This window comes from Pithys albifrons, chromosome 6 (assembly GCF_047495875.1).
Source record: "Pithys albifrons albifrons isolate INPA30051 chromosome 6, PitAlb_v1, whole genome shotgun sequence".
Taxonomy (NCBI): Eukaryota; Metazoa; Chordata; class Aves; order Passeriformes; family Thamnophilidae; genus Pithys; species Pithys albifrons.
Window position 1 is genome coordinate 38370413 of NC_092463.1, and position 20300 is coordinate 38390712.

Below are 20300 nucleotides of genomic sequence, written 5' to 3' on the forward strand. Positions count from 1 at the left end.
GTAAGGAAATATTTCTTCCCTTTGCGAAAGCAATCTCTTGCCTCATTGTTCTTCCTACTTCCACCAACTACATAAAGGAAAAAGGAAGTTGCAGGGGGTTTTCTTTGAGAAGAAACTTTCTGCTTGTGTGGAGAGTTTACTACAGCTAGTGGTGAAGTGTAAAGAAGCAACTCAGAATCTCTCTGTCTCTGGCTCCAATGTCACGTAAGGTGCTCAACTCTCCACTTCCATGGTCGGAAATCCTGGCAGGTCACCAGGCCCTTTCTATACCTCCCACCTTGGCATTTTCTTCCTCTTTTGTCTAGAGTGTTGCTGGAACATTTCTGCTCCTGTTCCCAGTGACCCAGAGCTGCTCCCCTCATTCAGGCAGTGTCTAGTGACACCATTATTCAAAAGGTTTTCAGTAAATTCCTTTGCACCCCAACCGCTGAACAGAGCAAGGACTGACTGTGGAGGTCCCGCAGTTTTTTCCTGCATGGCCAAACCCATCCCTCCGGCTGCAGGCTGGCATTGCTGGCTCAGGAGATTGCCAGGCTGCTCAAATGCAGCCTCTTCTTCTCAGGAACAGCAGGTGTAGTTCTGCAGTTCAAAAGGTTCAGGAAGGCACTGTGGCACACCTGACATACCCAATCATATCACATAAGAATGCTTTAGCAGCCTAAAAGACTGCAGATAGGTGTCAGTCTGGACTGGTTAGTAGAGGAACTTGAAAATGTAAGCCAGATATGCTCCAAATCATAAAAAAAATCAGAAGAAAAATGAAAAGACTCACACATTTACACTTCCTATTCACAAAACCTTTAAGTCAGCTTCCTCATTCTAAGGGATATTAGTGTGTGAATCTTGACAGTTTTGTGGTTGAAAGTCCTGAATGGTAACTGTAACAGAATTATGTTAGAAATAAATGAAACCTTTAGAATTACAAATACTGGGAACTTGGAGAATAACAAATATTTAGGACAGATGGAAAATATTACTATGAACTTGACAAAATGTTATTTGCCATGTAACAAAAATGAATGTGTTAGCAGGTATACTAAAAAACCTACCAGACCTCTTAATATATGTCAATATATTAGATTCTTCATATACATTATGGGTTCATATACCAATCTAGAAAGTCCCTTTTATTTGTGCATTAAGATAGTATAATGAATAAGGTTTGCTAGAGAGTGCAGAAGGTACTGAAGGTCATTGTGAATTAAGATGCTTTCAAGTCTTTACCAGTTTATTTTCTGTCAAATATATCCTATATCCTATGCCACAGGGATCTGGAGTAGTGTATTTTCCTTGAATCTTATGGATGCTTGGTATATATCCGTTCATTCAGAAGACTTCTGGCACAAATGGACCCAAGACAAAATTACTGACATAGGTAGGTTATTTTTACATGATTATGTTATTTTATTTTCTCTCTCTTATTTTTTCCCCTTGCTCACTGTGCTTCTATTCTCTCAGTGAATTTTTCAAGGCCATTTTAGAACTTCCTCTCCAGGGATTTCTGTTATCCATGTGGAAATCAGGAGGAAATTCATGCCATGTGTTACAGTATGGTGATCTTTTCAGTTATGTGAGAAAAAAAATCACAGGATATTCACAAAACAAAATAAATAAGAGAATGGCCCTCTTATGAGATGTTTTCTGAGCACAAGTGTAAAACTAGAGAAAAATATCACTGTAAAGAGGCTAGAAGCCTCCCATAGCATTCAACAATCTCCCAGTTCCTCTCTCAGAAGCTGAAGTACATCGTGAAGTGCCACAGAAACAAGAGCAATCACCATCCTTGCATCTCTGAAGTCTACAAGAATGGATAGAAACTTCAGTACTAATGGAAGTCACTACAAACTAGTCCTAAGGATGAGATTTGCAAAACACACTAAAAAATAAAGAAATATATCCAGAGTGAAATTTCAAGGAGAAATACACAAGACAGATATATTACAGAGAAAAAAAAATATGAGAAGGAAGAGAAGAGTAGCAGAAAAGATGATTTATTTCACCTTCTTGCACTTGTAGAGTGTAGTTTCTGGTTGTTAAAACAAGGAATTTGCATTTGCTTGTTAAGAACAATAATGATGTTTGTGTGGCTGAGAAATTTTGTTTGTGTGGCTTTTTATGTGTGTGTCTGAGAAAGAAACTATAACATAAGTAGCAAAGGAAGACAAAGTAAGTGCAAGATATTTAGTGGGTAAAATCATAGAAAAGCAAATAAATTTGTAGTAGGTGAGGTGTACTCTTTTGCAGTACAAACAAGGCCTTTACCACATTAAGTGAGAAGAAAAGGATTTTTTGAAGTTAAGCTGAAAAACTGAGATTTGTGGAAATCCTGGAAATAAAAAGAGAAAGAAGTCCAAGTTTTGCCAAACAGATGAAATCACAACTGCACAGATTGACATCAACATGAAACTGTATACAAGAACTGTTGTTCTTTCTTCTGCAGATGATGAAACCCTATTCCCTACAAGACCAAATGAGCTGGATACTCGAGTGGTTTGTCCCACTGACAGCTTTTCAGAAATTTTCCGAGATGCTGCAATGTTACGTCCAGCAGCTTCAGAAATCCATAACTTCCTGAAGGGCCTCCAGATGAACAACAACTATCTAGAGAGCGAGTTTTCCAAGTGGAAAGGTATGGCAGTAGCAACCTGCTTTGAGTTGTAGTTTAAACCATCCTTATGAAAGAGAAACCATGCTTAAAAGATTATCGAGATGACTGCTTTTTTGTTTTGTTCCCATGTTCTGATAACATTTGAAACTGTTTGCCACTGAAAGTGGAAAGCAGGTAGGAGAGGCTTCAAAAATAAGGGATGTGGAAGTTGTACCTATTTCCTGTCACATGTTTACTTGTGAGTAAGATACAACCTTCATAACAGTATTCCCTCTTACCCAAGTTGGGAATTTCATAGCAAGCAAGGCACCAAATGTCTTTAGTCTTTAGTGTGTTGAGACAGTAAGGTGTCACTTTAATTTGTTCTGAAAGAAAAGAAAATTAAAGGAAAGAAAAGCCCCCACAACCCATTCCCACCTCAACCAGATTAGTCACACACAAAACCAGGGGATGGAATTAACTCTGTTCCCCTGAGTCCCAAATCAACCTCTTTCAATCAGAAGAAAGCTGAGGAAATTGCAAAGTAAATAGTGAAAAGAGGAAGCAAGATGGGGAACTGAGAAATGACTGAACTGCAGCCATCAACTATATAGTATGTTTAAGACCAAAGAAAAGTTGAATTTTCTTTTTGTTAAGAACAGACTTTCCTCAGAATCTCCTTTGCATTGATCACCTTCTCTGAAAAAATATTCTTCTTTTCTAGACTGTGAGCTTGACTCTCAGCCCAACCACCTGACAACAGCAACAGATTACCTCATTCTAATTGATACTGCATTTGCCTTTGCTACCAGTTACCCACCCCTTATGAGACCAGAAAGGAAAGTGGATGTCATTTTGCATTTCAACTACAGTTCAGGCTCTCAGACAGGGGTGAGCATTCTTCTTTATTATTTCTGTTTCATGGCTGAGTTCCCAGAATTGCTGATCCTCTGCTCACAGAAACTTTTGTCCCTTCCAATATCTGGGAAGACTAAATAAGTTAACAGTTCACAAAGGTCACATATCTCTATTGAACAGTACAAGCATTATCCGGAAGTAATCATTTAGTAAACTGAACTTCCTATTTTTGCTTGTAAAAGGTTTTAGTTGATTTGAAGGCAGTCAGACGCAGAATGAATGAAGCTAAATGCCTTGAAACATTCTCAAGGTTTCTTGATGCTATCATACATATTTTTATGCATGGGAAAATGTACCTTCAGGATAATACAACTGTAACAAGAGAAGGGTTGAATGCAGAAGATCAGATATGCAAATAAATGCAAGAATGGTTTGTATCTAGGAACATTAAATTCCTTAGGAATAAAATGTTGTCTAAAGACAGTTTTTTTCATATCCAAATGTGGCATGTAGATTTTCAAAGGCAGGCATTTGAACCCAGATCCATCTCACTTAATTCTGGCCATCCAGGTCTTGGCTCCATAAACAGTCTACTCCAAAACTGGGTATGTGTCATAATCTCTCAGAATTGTCCCTTATCCCACAAATATTCCTAGTGAAATTAGATTTTGGTCAAATTCCAAGTTCTTCCTGTATGTTCTGATGTTTTCTTTTGTTTTGTTTTCCTGTTGTGGCAACTAGCCCCTGGAAGAAGCCTCTAAATACTTTGCTAAACAGGGAATTCCATTCCCTACAGAAGTGCCAGATGATCAGGAAACCCCACATCTGAAGGAATGCTACATCGTTGGTGATCAAGAGAGCCCAGAAACACCAATTGTGATATTTTTCCCTCTAGTAAATGACACCTTCAGGGAATACAAAGCACCTGGTAAGTTTACAGTTACACATGACATTAACAGAGGCAGCAGACACCTTATTTTTCTTTTTTACTGGGCAATAATCTGTTCTTCAGATCATGCTGGAAAAACAGTCTTGGACTCTCTTTGCTTAGATCTGAACCATATCAAGAAACTTAAAATATATAATTTGTCCTGGTCAGTAGGCAAGAGGTTGTGATCAGCCTTTGGCACATACGCCCCTCTTCAGAATTTTTTTAGCTTTTCATAGGTAGATAGTAGATTTTATTGAGAAAAAATACATTCTGTTTATCTGCCACAGCAGAAATTAGCAGGGTTATTTCCTCTCATACTTATCATCCTTTCCTGTTAGAAAATGCTCTGGGAAACCTAAGGATTTTATAGTTTAAAATAATTTCCAGGTTTTCAGTTAGGAAGATAACCTTGAAAACAAAAGTGTGAACTAGTAAAGTGATGAAAATGTAACTGTAAGGCATAGTGAAGTGATGAAAGTACAACACTGAGCCATGCTGACAGTTTCTGTTGACTTCAGCGAGTTCTACTTTGAAATTTAAAGAGTTTCTTTAGCAGCACTGCCTGTCACTTCAAAACAGATGAATTCTAAGTCCTGGTACCATATCCCACCTGCCATACTCTTGGTACCAAAAGTCTCAGATACTCCTCCAGATGCTACAGTTCCTAACTCCAGCTGTGAATTCACTTTAAAGCTTCACAGTATACGTAAAGCCAAAAGCTCTAGGTTGGTATATGGTACAATAAATTTAAAATCAAAACAAATGCAGAAAATATTTTCCAAATTGTATCAATTCTTTTTATTTTAAGTAAGTTATAAAAAATAATATGTCACTTTTGCTTTGTCTACATTCTGGATTGAATTCACTGCATGTTCAATGTACATAACTGGGGTTTTGAACAGGATTCAAATAGAGCAAGGGCATTTGTGCAAGTACACACACCATTCTACTCCAGCTCTTTTCACAGACCAGACAACTGAAAAGTTAGTTTCTGCAGTTGCCCTTTGTAAAGAGAATTAGTAAAAGGAGCAAATGAGAAAGAACTAGAAGAGTAACTGAGAATTAGCTTCTGAACTGCTCTTCTGTACTGCACTGCCCTTCTGTACTTCTCTGTGAGGGAGTTGCCCTCCCCTTTCAGTAATTTCCAGAACCAAGCAGCTGATATGCAGATGATATATATGAATATAATTATCAAGGAGTCTTAAAGGGGTGTCACTAGGTATGTAGAAGATATATGTAAAATTCTGCATGACATCTGCAAGCCTGTGTTGCCCAACCAACTCAGCTGGTAGCTGAAAGCTGAGACTAAACAGGAGGAGAAAGAAAGGATCTTTGTCAGGCCCCTTCAGGCAAAGTGTCAGCTGACTTGACATGAAAGGGCTCTGTCCATGCAGATTTTTGGGCAGACTGACACCTCGCAGCTGAGACCTGACCTCCTTAGCAGCAGGATGGATGCTGCAGAAAGTCCTGCGAGGCTGGTAAAAGATGTCTGCCCTTTTTTAGTGACAGGCAGAGATCAGCTTAATATATAGTGCTTCACTACGATGACCTAGCCCAGAGCTAAATTGTACAGCATGTGAAGTATTAGTTCAAACATGTGAACAGGCAGTTTTTCCATAGGCAGCTCATCTATCTGCTTGTTCAGCAAAGGGAATTTAGAATCTGGGCAGTAAACAAGTGAAACTGAAATGTTCAAACTGGTTAACCTCTGCATTGGTTACGGTATTCCATGACCATTATTTTCTACAGGCTTCTGGAACTTTATCCTTAGCCTATTAATAAAAAAATTAAAAAAAAATAAAAATTGCATTTAAATATCTTATCATGTTCACTCTCACTATTGAGGTTACATAAAACCTGTGGGTTTTTATATGAGTAGGTAGCTCCAGGAAATGACTAAATATTTGTGCCATCTGCTTCTGGGATACACCTAGATTATGATTCTGTGAAATCTCTCAGTTTAGATAATAGAATCTAGTTGTTTAAGTCTGCTTAAAATAATTTTGATAGCTCTTCCCCATAGGAACCAAGGCTTGAGGTAGCAGACTGTGCCAGATCAAGTGCTAGGTTGTGTTGGGTGAAAGAATATCCATCAGGTTGCTGAGAGTGCAGGTGTGCTTTTGGGAAGCCTGAGTCATTGAAACACATGGATTTTTCAGCTGCCTGTTTCTGGAGGCATGAAAAGATAGTAGTAAGGGAAATAAGATGTAGAGTCAAAGCTCTAAGGCACAGAGTAACAGTGGCTTCGGGCCCATCATCTCAGAAAAATCATGCTGTCATGAGGCTCTTGCTGCTCCTGTCTGCTTTGGGTGAAGGGGAGGAAAGAGAGAAAAAAAATGATTGCCATTTACTTGCACCTTGGCTGAAAGTGCAGGGTGCTGCATTGGCTGGAGACACCAGTGCAAGGCAGAGGCTGGGGCTGGGAACAAGTCAGCCCTGAGGGGAACATGGGAACTGTGCTGACAGCTCACTCCAGAGCTAGAGTATGGGCAAGGAACATCACCTTCCTGTGCTCAAAAGAGAAGCTATTCTATTTGTTTCGGCATTTCCAAGAATACTCAGGCCAACTCCTAATCAACTATCAGCTTCTCCAGGCCCTGCTGCCAACCAAATACTCCAGCCACAAAACACCTATGAAGGGAAAATTTTGGGTTGTGATCCACTGTTTGTGCATGCCAGAGAAACGCACAGACCCTGACTGTTCTTTTCAAATTAACCAAGTCATTGTTTGTCTGTTAGGTGTGAAACGTAGTCCCTCAGAGATGGCAGATGGGGATATTGATGTTGCCAGTGCCTGTGGTCCATATTATATAAATAATCTGAGCTATTCGGAGGAAGATTATGACAAACTTGTTAACCTAAGTTACTACAATGTCCAGAATAACAGAGATTTGATTCTTCAGGCCTTGCATACTGCTGTGGAGAGGAAAAAGCAGCATAAGAAAGAGCAATCTCTGCAAAAACCACCCAATGGGTATGGTATGTGCACGTCTGACAGTGGGGGAACCCAGCATTTGGCTGACTGCCCAGCACCCAGGAATATGACATATCTATGACTCCTGCTAATGAAGAAGGAAAGGAATTTTATTAGGAAGTGAAGAAAAGCCAAAGAATGCCAAGAATAGAACTTCATTTGTCATAAAAAATGCTAAAGCCTGTCTGTCAGTGGATTTAATAAACACAAAAAACCAGAGCTCTTCCTTAATAAACTAATGTGCTTCCCTTGTTGACAAGCTCAGGAGTCTGGCTAGGTGAGGCTGTGCTCCAGCTGTACTTGCAGAAGTGACCTTCGAGGCCATGGCTGAAATGTGCGGACAAAGAAGCATGAGGAAGTTTACACTGACTGTTTGTTCTCTACCTGTGCTATAAAAACAGAGGATTGCCAGTTCAGAAATGTAGCAGAGAACAAAATCCATTGTCTCTAAACAAAATCAAGAAAGCCACTCGTGAACCAAGGAGTTTTTATGTGATGGAAAAATAAATATTAAATTTATATACTAAACCACATTTTTTGAGTAAGAGTTACAGCAAATAAACATTTTCATAGCAAATGCATGTTAAAGCCATTTCTTTTAGGTGCTTCTTCCTCTTGTAGCAAGACAATTAGAGACAACATGCAGACATTTCATAGCTGTTGAAAAATTATTGAAGAAGAAAATATACCTGCTCCAGACCTTGATGTAAACTGCCACAGGATCCTGGGACCCCTTGAATTTAGGATTGCATTTAAGATCCATCCCTGCAAGAACTGACTCGTGCTAATTCTTTTTTATCAAACTGGATTTAAATGTTATTGACACATACCAAAGATTTAAAGCTTTAAAGTTTTTGATACTATTACATTGAAAAGACACAAGAAACACATATAAAGCTGAACTAAAATTGTATACCTAATATCATTCATGCAAATGTGATTTTTTAACTTGCTGTAGAACATTGCAGCTAAAGTTAACAGAACATCAACTTTCAGTTTTCTGACACTTTGGTTGTGACATTAACATGGTTTCAAAGTAAGCAGTCTGGGTTTTTTGACAGATGGAACCTGAAGTCTCCATTTATTATTTTTCTAAATGTTTTATTCAGTGCTACTGGTTTGTTTATTAGCCACTTGTATCTACAAGTCCATGTTTCCTACAGACTTCCCTGCTCCTTGGTTCTGCTATACTATCCTTTGTCAAGAAATCCTGCTACTATGGGCTAAAAATGGAATTCTTACAAATTCCTTTGCCCTCAAGGTTGAGAGTTTCCTCCCAGGTGGTGCACCAAAATTGCCACTTGAACACAGCTTGCACAGTTTATCTCAGTAACCGTTTGCCTGCACACTGCAGGAGCCCATACAGCTCCTGTATGCACTATATGCCCAGGGTTTATCTTCTACGGAAACAAGAGACAGCAGTCGTGCTGATGAATGCTGGATCTCATCACAACATAGGACAGGATGTAGCCAGAGGGCACAGCCAGACCTGGGAATTTGGAAGCACTCTCAGGTTCCCACATCCAATTAGAGGGCAAAAATTGTTTCACTGACAGCAGAAAGCATCTACACAGGAAGCCTGAAGACAAGCAGAACGAGGTGTGTTGTGTTAGTGTAAACAATTCCCTGCCCTTTCTGCTGCTTTCCAGTAGGCACAAAATGGTCATGGAGAACAACAAACACTTTACCCCTTTTCAAAAGCTTGCATGAAATAATTACTCAGCACCTCAGTTTTCTATATTCAACAAGAATATAGGGGGAAATGTCAGGGCTGATCAAGGAGGTGGAACTGCTTCCACACAAACTGTGAACAGATAAGGAATCTGCCACCTAGAATAAAGACAAGAGGCATTAAAGGTAGAGAAGAGAGACATGCAAAATCTGCAGTACCCTGTGGGAGATGAACACAATGACTGTGCACTTCTAACACAAAACCTGGAGGAAATCAGACAAAACTATCAAGCAGCAGGTTCAAAGTTAATAAACTGAGGTTGTTCTACACACAACAGACCTGTAATTAAGTTATAGGCCTCTTTGACCCTGGATTTTCTTGTTGATAAAAGTCCATGCAATCAAAGAATTTATTGATTCCTTCACTGGAAAAATTTTAGGGACTGAAAAAATATGAAGGCTCTGTATCTGCCTTGGGCTGGCACTGAATCATAAATTCCCAGGAAATGGGAGGACAGTCTGAGACAGTATTGTACCTGCCCTGTGAAGTATGTGAGGTTCTCCAAACAGTAAATACTGGATGTAACAAAAGGTGAGCAGGAAAGCAATCTTGCCCCACGCTGCAGTACTTAGGTTTTCCACAGCTCAGATGTTTTTGCAGATAATTAATAATCAGGAGCAGTCAGACCTCCTAAAGATGTGGTCATACATGATTAATTTAAAAGAAATTACTGAAGTAACATAGAAAATATGTAAGTAACTAGAAGGATAACTTAATTAGCTATGAATTAATCCATAGAGAAAAATAATGAAGATGAAAGGAATACAAAACCAAACTATAAAAAGTAGATTTCAAAAAATGAGGAAGCCAGTCAGCAGAACCCTACATGAAATGGTATAAAATCTTTAGACTCAGCATGGAAATTGCAAAAAAAGAGTTGCAAAACATATGCACAGCCCTAAATAAAATGCAAAGCAAGGAACCAAGAAACGGCAAAGTGGTTAAATGCCCAGGACTGAGAATTGCTAAAGCCTAACATCTGTTCTTTGAGGAACAGCATGGGGAGGAAGGAGATGGAAAGGGATCATCTAAACCTGCTGATGTATTTAAAAAAGAGCTGGAGCATAGCAAAGAAATGTAGTATTTAATATGGAAATAAGGGGGAAGAGAAGTACCTAGTTAAAATGTGAATCAGTAGATGTGCTGGACCAGCAAAAGGGGATTTAAATAAGGATGCTGTGCAGCAGGCAAGGCTGTAGATAACACAATAGATAACACTTGTAACATAGGGTTCACACACAGATTCAGGTAAAAATTCCCCACTGCTGTTTGGTGTTTTTTTTTTCCACTGGGACCCTAAGTTTTTGTTCTCTGTGTATGGAGTGAGTGCAGACAAACTTTCATGTCAGAGAAAAAAATATTTGTTTTATTGATGTCTCCAACTTTTTAGCGAATGTAGTGTTATATTCTATCAAAATCTCTCGTAAAATCAATGAAAATGGTGATCCTCCCATGGGCCTTAACACGATACCGGACCTAAGGTTAAAACTAATGGCCGTACTTGCTGCACACATCCCACAGAAACATTTCAGTGTTACGCTAAGATTTTTCACTCTGTTTAGAGCAGTTGCCTGATGCCGTAGCTAAACACCACCGCGCTTAGTCACACACTTCTTTGGCATTCAGAGACAGCAACCATCACCAGAAAAACACGAAAAGTATTTGGGCGATTCTATGTTCAGATTGGAGGCGTCAAAAGCTTTCTGTATTTCATTGCAAGGGGCCGAGTAGAGGAGAAGGAGGTACAATTAACCTCCAGAGACGGATTTGTGGTACAAAAATATAATCCTCTGATTACGAAAAAAATAATAACCTCCCTCTCAAAAAGTCCTAAACTCCAGCGGGCACCGAGGGCGCATATTGCAGGGAAACGAGCCCCGCCCGCCCCCTCGGCTGAGCGCCGCCGGCACCGCCCTGCACCGGGGCCGGCCCGGCTGTGCCCGCCCGCCCCGCCGGCGGCTGCGTGCGCGGGAGGCGCGGCGGCGGCAGCGGCAGCGGTAGCAGTAGTGGCAGTGCGGGGTGAGGGAGGCGCGGCGGCGGCAGTGGCAGTGCGGGGTGAGGGAGGCGCGGCGGCGGCAGTGGCAGTGCGGGGCACAGCGGCGGCAGCGGGATGTTCAGCTGGCTGGGGAAGCAGGGCGCCGGGCGGGAGCGCGCCGGCGGCACCGACTTGGTGCAGACGGTGACTGGCGGACTGCGGGACCTCTACGTCCGCAAGCTGCTGCCGCTGGAGGAGCACTACCGCTTCCATGAGTTCCACTCGCCCGCGCTGGAGGAGGCCGACTTCGAGAACAAGCCCATGGTGCTGCTGGTGGGGCAGTACAGCACCGGCAAGACCACCTTCATCCGGTAGGCAACCCGCGGCCGGCGCCCTGCGCGCCTCGCCCCCGCCAACCGCTCGGTCATCCTCGTTCACCTCATGCCTGGGGCGTTCCTGCCGTGCGCTTAATCCCTCCCGCGCTCTGGCGGCGCACTTCGCGGCGACCCCGCCCGTGCGCGGCAGCGGCCGCTCGCCTGGCCGCCCACCCGCCGAGCCGAGCCGCGCCGCGCCGTGCTATGCAGCGCCGGGCGGCGTCCTTCCCGAGAAGCGGGGCTTGCCCATGAGCCTCCGTGCTGCGTCGAGGGGGATGCCGCTCCCTAAGCCTGTTACATGCTCTGTAGCTCGGCGTTAGTTTCCTGCTCAAGAATATTATCTCCATTTCATGTTCGGCTAAGAAAGTGTAAACTCGTTGTCTACTTCCTCTTAGTTATTTGAATATCTAAATTATTTCAAAGGGAAACCCGGCATTTCGTGTTAAAACGGTATGACTGCACTGGCCGTCTCGGACCGTTTAACCTTCTCTCCTTCCCTCTTCCCAAAAGTAGTTTAATGCACAGATTACACGTGCTGATAAAAGAGTAAAAAGACAATAGTTTTGGGTAAAAAACACATGGTACCTGGAACGTTTCACACCCTCCCTCCCCTCCTTTGTTTTGATCAATGACATTGAAAAAGTAGCATCGCTACTAAGGCAGCTTAACTGTGTTGTTCCTGTTGTAATTGTTTCTGTCTTCCCTGTATTCCTTATTTCTAACTTTCTTAGTAACTCATTTTTAGGAAGGTGAAGCATGTCTCGGGTAAGCACGACCTGTGAATATTTGACATGTATTTGTGTGTGTTTGCCTCTCATATGCTCCTTACAAGTCAGTCTAAGGTTATGCCCAGCTCTGCAAAAGACACTGAGCAGTCACTTGGATCCAATTTTCACTTACTTATATCCAAGGTTCATTACAGTCCTTCTGTAAATTTTACAAACATTTATCTTTCAGTTCCAAAGATTACAGGCAGTCTTGCCGTAACACTGTTTTCTTTTTGCAGGGCAAAAAACCTACTTCCCCTCTTCTTTGAAGATCGATGTTTACCTTTAATCACCTGAGGGCTTTTCAGATGTTTACAGAGCTAATCATGTGTCTTTTCTGGTTTTACAAGCAGCTAATTGGAAGCTTGAAGTTGAACTTGCTTCTTTACTGATTGTTACTGAATACTTGCAAACATATATCGTGATGTTGCTCTGAGGAATATTTTAAAAATAGAAATAGACCTGTAATTAAAAGAAAAGAAACTTCATTTCAGGATCCCTTCATGTAGTCACAAGGTGTGTTTTTGTGGGAAGGGTGATTTGGATTTTCTCTGGCTGTGCTGATTAATTTTCTTCTTTAAAATTCCAGTTGCTTTGTTAGTCTGTATAGATTTCCAAATAAACGTTGGTAGCTGTTTTATGGACAGGGGATGGGGAGAACATGGGTAGTGCGGAGGGAGGCAGAGCAGTCACAAATATATGTACATACTACAACCTGTTCTGCCTGTCAGCAAAGTTGCTCTGTCATTTGCACTTCATAGGACTTTTTTTTCACTCCTGTAACAGTTTGTCTTGGATGAGAACACAGGATCTTGATTTATGGACATTCAACTTTTCTGTCCTTTGTAGCTGCCCATATTTGACTGGAGTGCAAGTCAATACAGTGCTTAGAAATACTGATATTCCTTACAGTGTCTTATATGTATTTTTGGTACTGTTATTTTGTGAGTAACTTGTTAGCACTATTACCATAAAATACTGAGCAGTAGCGTTTACTGATACAGAAGTACAGTCTGAATGAGAAAAGATGTATAATTTATCAAAGCTATTGCCAGAGGTTTTTTAGCATTGGTCACTGCTGGGCAAACATGCCCAGACAAATTTGACAGAGGTAAAGATTTTGAAGATGTTTGCTCATGTGTTTTAATAAAATATCTGACTCAATGGAGGAGGTGACTTACTGTGATGTGCCCCCTTCTTCACCCTCTTCCCCCTTTCTCCCGTCCCGTTTTTCATAGGTTGCAGAGCGGTTTAATCCCCTACTGGGTGTTGGAGATAGGCATTAACTGTTGAGCCCCAATCAGTAATAGAACAGCTGTTACTGCCTCTAATGAACCACAGTCTGACTGCACCATTATCAATATTCATTACCTCAGTGTTCTCTATAGCATAGATAATAATTGGCTTAATCAGCATGAGAAAATGCTCCATTCAAGATGGGCAGCAACTTAGACAATAGTGACTGTTACTCAAAATCCATTTTAGAGGAGAAAAAGAAGGGAAAAAAAGAGAAGTTCTTGTATGCAAGACTTAGAGGAAGACATGGGAAAATATTGTAATGTCCAGGTCAGCCAGGAGTAAATTTCTTCATCGGTAGGCTGAATTTCCCATGGAAAAATGTCACACACTCTCAAGATTGTTATAATTCTAAGTTTATAATTGATAGGCTTTTTTAGAACAAAGTTGCACTGTAGTGTTAGGGTTTTTTCTCTGCTAACTTTCTAATAAACATTACTTTAAATCTTAATTAAAACTGCTTTTTGTTCATAGTTCTCCATTTCATTGTCAGGAGGGCATACTAAATCTACTTAAGTGTTTACTGTTGTGGTTATGTGTGAACATAATTCTGTTTAGCTGTCAAATATTTGTTTGGGACTTACTGTGATTCAGACGTTATCGTGAGACCTTCACATTTTCGTGCCTCTGACACATCCATATCCACCCAGTTCCTTCCACTAAATCTTTATGGAAAACACTGATCTCGCAATGACTGAATGTCCCTGGGGATTAAGATATGCAAACAAACACTTCCAGGTTTTTAACAGCTCTTGTGTTTTTTTCACTTGATGTTGTTTATCCGCTTTGGCACTTGGAACAATGCAGTGAAACCAGCCAGTTTTGCTGTCTAAGGTGTAGTGTGGTGACAGTGTTTTATTCAAATATTTGACAATTCTGACAATTCAAACAAATATATTCAGGCCGGAACATTAATACTTGTCCAATTGTGGACAATTGTAGGAGGATGGTGAGTGCCAGTTGCTTATCTTACATGTGAGCTGCTTGACCTTTCAGCTTCTGTAATGGTCTCAAATTCTCTGGCTGCTTTAGGAAAAAAATGGGGAAAGGAATGACAGGAGGGGAGAATGGTAGTGTATGAAAAAAGATAGGAGGTAGTCAATGCAAGTTTGTAGTTGTTGACCTCTTTCTTCTAAAAGTTAATTAAACTTGTAGTCTGATAATGTTCGTTGTTAATTTTTCTATTTTAAACCTGTAAGAGACTGATGTTTTTTAAAGAAGTTATCAACATGAGACTAACCAGAAGTAAATTCCTCAGATTGCCAGGCTGTGCTTTCACTTTGCTCACAGGTATTACTCAGAGGTTAAATATGGGAAACTTCCTGTGATTTAGGCTCAGGCAGAACTGGCTTTTGTGAAAGCACCCTTTTGTATGCATAGTATCTGGAGTTTGCAAGTAGTGTGCAATTGCTTATACCGCTTAATGTCTTGGAGTGAAATTTGTAATTTTTGTTACTAGCTGTACTTGAAAACTGAGTTATTTGGAGCAGAATTCTTAAACTAAAGCAAACATCAGCTGGTTTTGCTGTGTTGAAAAACACATTGAGTATTTGGTGCAATATGTAGTATGGAGATGAGCAGACTTATGAAGAAGCCTTGAGTTTGTCTCCCAGTGTATCACAGGGTATCCCTGCTTAGTGCTGTTCTATCCCACTCACCTGCAGTTGTGCATTAGTCTGGCTTAACTAAAGCATTTAGAATTCAGATGAAGTGCCCAGAATTCTGAGTAATCTTTTCTAACTCTGGAACTTTGTAAACTACTTTCCTCTAGGCTGGCTATATATCTTGCAAAGAAACATAGATGAATGTTTATTGGCAAAGCAGAAAGGTTATAGCCCAGGTAAAAACAAAAGGAGAGGAGTCAACAGGATGTCTGTTGTTTGAGCTAGACTGTCTTTGGGAAGACAGTGGCTATTTTTAAGTGTTCTTCCTGTGAACCTCTTGGAACTCCCTCTCTACTGACAATTCCTGAGAAGAGCATGCAGTTGCAAATCTGAAAATTCAGGTATTTTCCTGTGTTAACATAGCATATGGTATGAAGGCATTGGCAGCTTTTCAGTTTACAGAAGACTGCTCATACCTTTTGTGTGGGTAAGTGAAACTGGTATTTTTTATGCTGAGAGGCATATGATATAGCTTGGTGTGGCCTAGCCCCAGCTTGCAACCAAGCACCATGCAGCCACTCACACTCACTCCCCTCAGTGGCATGTGTGAGAGAACTGGAATGGTAAAAGTGAGAAAACTCAGGGGCTGAGAAAAAGACAGTTTAGTAGGTGCAGTAAAAGCAGCGTGCAAGGCAAAACAAGGAATTCATTCATGCCTTCACACAGGCAGGCAGGTCTTCAGCTATTCCAAGGAAAGCAGGGCTCCATCGCTCATAGCATTTTCCATTCCCAAGTCACTGTTATCACTCCAAATATCTCCCTCTTTCTTCTTCCCCTAGCATTATATGCTAAGCATGATGCCATATGGTATGGGATATCCCTTGGGTCAGTTGGGGTCAGCTATCCCTGCTGTGCCCCCTCCCAACTCTTTGTAAATCTCCAGTCACTGGCTGGTGAGGTGGGATGAGAAGCAATAAAGGCCTTGGATTCTGTGTAAGCGCTGCTCAGCAGTACAGAAGACATCCCTGTATTATCAACACTTTCCAGCACAAATTCAAAACAACCTCATACTAGGTACTGTCCCAGTTGAAACCATCAGAGTTGTACAGCCAATGCTCAAGAGCAGGTTTATTTTAGTCTGTACTGATTCTTGATGTGCAATTGTGAGCCAATCTTAATGGAAAATACCTGCCTTGCAAAGTGATTCCTGTGTCTGTTGAATAGCTGTACCAGGCTCAGCATTGTGACTGTTGGGTGGGGCTTGGTATTTGAGAGGAAGTCTTGCCCTCCTGAGTTGTTATATCACTATAAAAGCCAGGTTTTTAAAGCCACATTTGTGACATTAATGTGGAAGTATCATTGCAGTTCAGTAGCACTTTATTCTTGTTCAGTCATTTCAGTAAGTAGCTAATGTGAATTTGCACTATTGAGTTCCAAGCTGCAAATAGAGATGTTGGAAATCCTGAAAGATTCTTTATACTTGTAAATCCTTAAATTTTGCAAGTGTTACATGTGCAGCAACTTCATGAACAGGCCATGGAGTTACTCTTTTAGGCATCATGGAGACTGCCTGACAGGTTCATAAGCTTATGATAGATAGCAATTATCCTCTTACCTCGGACGTGTCTTCTCCTGCATTCAGAACCCACCATATCGTGTTCTTTGACCTGGGATCTGGGACTTAAGTCCTGTGCTTCTGATTCAGTACAATGTTCTTTACTGCTGCTCGTGGAGCTTCTTGTTGCATGTGTTGTCAGTCACCTTTTAAGTTGCTGCCTCTGTCAGCAGGAGTCTGGGAATGACAGTTTGTATCAAGAGAAGAACTTATTGATAAGTCTCATAGAGATCCTTTCACTTTAAAAGAAGGACTATAAGGAAAAGCAGAATTAAGATACTTGGAAATAGAACATTTTATCATGGCATGTTAAAATTTGTATTTTAGAAGATAAAAGTATAATTGATCTTTCAAAATCAAAGCTGTGGGTAACTCCAGTCAGGAACATTATAGTGGCTCTTGTGAGTTAGCTTTGGTGTCCTATTTTAGAGAATTCTGGTCTGCAGTGATGTTCTGTGAAGAGGCAGGAGCACACTTGTGTGTTTCAGGTGTTCCCCTGTTTGCTACAATACTTGGAAGGCCTCAGTTTCCATGAGTAAAGGGTTCAACTGCTGAGATGTTACAGTAGTTTTATCTTAATTTTTTCACCTTATCTACTTCATAAGGTGAGGGATCTGCTGCATTGTACAATCCTGCATGTGCAGAGAGGATTGAGAGGTGGGTTTGTTAGAGGTGAGTCAGTTTTATTTCCCTGTTGATGTGATTAGGTACAGTTTATTCTAGAGGCAGAACAAATTGACTTTGGCTTGTTCTGGTATAATTGGTCTTATGTTCCTCCTTTCCCACAGATTTTAGCATTGGCATTTTTTTATTTGTTTGGAATCAGAAAACTGAAGGAAATCTTATTTAAATAAATGTTCTAAGCTCCCAGATTGTAGGTTAAGCTAATTGGAGCCAGTTTGCTAAGGCTAGTGGAAAACAATCTTTGAAATGTGTTGCATATATTTAGTTCCTTAAATTCAACTTCTGTGCACTGATCTATAAAGCTAGTGAATTCTTGGGTATTTTATTTAAAGGCAGAGATTGTTCAGCAAGTACAGATACTTTGTAAAATATTTTTCTGCAGCAAAAGCAGCCAGCAAGTCTTTTCAAATCAGCACTGAGTTAAGAAATTATAGCAGAACAGGCATTAAGAAATTATAGCAGAACAGGCACAGTGCTGTTGGATTAAGGGCCAGAACAAACCTTTATTGAAAGAGCAATGTTAATATAGATGCACTGAAACCTAACTAGTGCTGTTGTTGTACGTAGGACCATCACCTGTGCCTGAAGAATTCTCATTTAAATCCAGTTTTTATTATGTAAATAGTTAAATTGTAGTTGGTTATAATTGTAGGATTTTTTAAAGAAATCTAGGGTGACGTGGAAGCCATGGAATTAATAAGTACAAGATAACTTGATAATTTTAATGCTCCTCTATTGTCACACTACGGCATACTTGAAAACATTTTGGTCTTAGTGTTAGTGCTGTTGTTGAATGAGGACAACAGCATTCATGCTTTAAAATTGAGCAGGGTTGTCTGCATCTGTTTTTGAACAGTGGCAGTTGTCATAGAATGTGGGCTAGAGGAAGTCTTACTTGATTGGCTTGGGGCTTCTCTTACTTCTCATTTGCCATCCAGGAAGGCATGTAGACAGGCTTTTTTTGTAAATAAATGCTCTAGTTCCATCAAGTTTTAGTATTTAAATATGCACTTACTTAATTTCAGATTTTGTTATCTGGAAAGGCAAGATTTGGTCCACTGGGTATGTGCTGTCTGTGTGTCAGTAGACTACTCAAAGGGAAGTGCAAGGATGGTTTCTGGTGGTATACACTGCCTGACTTGCCTTTTGGAAGGCAAGTTAGACATCAAGTTCTGCAGATCTGAGTGAGTTAACAATTATTTTTTGGTATGTTGGTTTAAAGAAAAAAAATTTCCTCACTCCCAAACAGATTTAACTTTATTGTCTCATAAAGGTTATCTCTGCCTGTAGTAGGATGAATTAAATTTAGTAAAATCATATTGATTTCATTAAAGGGTTAGATGTGTTAGCCAACCGAGTGTGCTCACATGCAGTTTCAAACCACTCCCTTTTACTACCAGCAGCAGTTGTGTAGGCCTGAAAACAGTCAGAAAAACAGCTCCGTCTTGTAGTGTAACCGACAGCACTGAGATCATTGGTAGAAGCATCCACCTGAATGGTTCATGTGCTGCAGTTGAGGGAATGCTTTCCACACTGTTTTTGTAAAGGGATTTACTTCATCACTTTAAGTAGTTGTTGTGAAAAACTAATTGAGTTCTTTTACTCCCTCCCTCACCAGTTAACAGAAATAATGTAATGCAGGAAAATATAATGTTATTCTTACAGAGTATGTATATTCTAGGGAATTATCAAGTGAATTTTCAAGCAAAAAAACCCAAGTATTTGCTTTTGTCATAGTTCCCAATAATTCATTCTGTATGAATATCTCTGTATAATTATTCTGTATAAATACATTTATGTGTTCTCCATCACTAGATATCTGCTCGAACAAGACTTTCCAGGCATGCGAATTGGTCCAGAGCCTACCACAGATTCTTTTATTGCTGTGATGTATGGGGACACAGAAGGAAATGTTCCTGGAAATGCACTGGTTGTTGATCCTAAGAAGCCATTCCGCAAACTCAGCCGCTTTGGAAATGCTTTCCTGAACAGGTGGGATCTGCTTACTTGCTTTCTTTTGATGTTTATGTTTAAATTTCTGTGTTCTCTGTTTTGAACAGCATGGAATAAATATTCACATACAAGTAAGAGCAGTGGCAGTTCAAGTGAATTAAAAAAAAAAAGCAGTACTAGGTAGGGTGCCATTAGTATAGAAATATTCAGTTATCTAAACAGGAAATCATTGTTAAAACCAGTTTACAGAAAATTGCTGAAATTCTCCGCTGGCTGACTTGTTTGTAAGGTATTACACCAGCTGGAACTCAGGACACAAATTCATCTACTCAGTAAAAGTGATAGGCTAGCACTATTAATAAAAACTACCATCAAAAAAAAAGGGAAAAGAATATTTTCCCTTTGATGTTGTCTTGTTGCTTTCCATTAATCTCTGGATATCTTGGTATAGCTCTTTAGATTTTTGAATTGCTGGGATATGCAAAAAGACCTACAAGAATGGAGAGGATTCGAATGTGCCTTCTGGAGAAAATACATACTCAGGCTCTTAATTGTTTATTTTTGACTAGCTGGTCTTCACAGACCATAGTTTCATAGACCAGGGACATAGTGTTAGCTTCTGGATCCTGCTGTAGATTTCTGAAAAGGGAAAAGTTGTTCAGGGGCTCTGAGCATTGCCATGGTAAACTTGAGTAGCATGCTAAATATTTCCAGTTAAAAGTTATTAATAACTTTGTTCACATTGTCTGAGCATTCACTTTGTTTTTTTCCTGTATTTGATGGTAGCTTGACATGGAGCCCTCACTTCACAAGCCAATTAATCTAAATTGGTTCTTTTTAACAATAAACTTTCCTGTTTGGCTGATAAACACTGGCACATGTGTTAAAAGTTCATCATGTACAGTTTTATCTTTTGCCGTGCTTGTTCAACGAAGAAAGTTTATAGCTGC

At 40.3% G+C, this 20300-nt stretch overlaps 2 protein-coding genes across 7 annotated transcripts in view; both read left to right on the forward strand.

The window, feature by feature from the left end:
* Positions 1–8239, forward strand: part of LOC139673185 (cytosolic phospholipase A2 epsilon-like) — a 35393-nt gene extending 27154 nt beyond the window's left edge. For 2 of the 5 annotated variants that reach the window (XM_071558360.1, XM_071558361.1), the window contains exons 17-21: positions 1268–1375; positions 2441–2629; positions 3312–3478; positions 4187–4373; positions 7116–8239. In XM_071558360.1, coding sequence (XP_071414461.1) covers positions 1268–1375; positions 2441–2629; positions 3312–3478; positions 4187–4373; positions 7116–7432 — 968 coding nt within the window. In that variant the 3' untranslated portion in view covers positions 7433–8239. Of the gene's footprint in view, positions 1–1267; positions 1376–2440; positions 2630–3311; positions 3479–4186; positions 4374–7115 lie in introns of those variants that run through there. The other 3 variants (XM_071558363.1, XM_071558362.1, XM_071558364.1) reach the window with 3 other exon arrangements.
* A 2817-nt stretch (positions 8240–11056) lies between these two features.
* Positions 11057–20300, forward strand: part of EHD4 (EH domain containing 4) — a 28630-nt gene continuing 19386 nt past the window's right edge. The window contains exons 1-2 of one of the 2 annotated variants that reach the window (XM_071558365.1): positions 11057–11428; positions 19213–19389. In XM_071558365.1, coding sequence (XP_071414466.1) covers positions 11193–11428; positions 19213–19389 — 413 coding nt within the window. In that variant the 5' untranslated portion in view covers positions 11057–11192. Of the gene's footprint in view, positions 11429–12668; positions 12715–19212; positions 19390–20300 lie in introns of those variants that run through there. The other variant, XM_071558366.1, reaches the window with a different exon arrangement.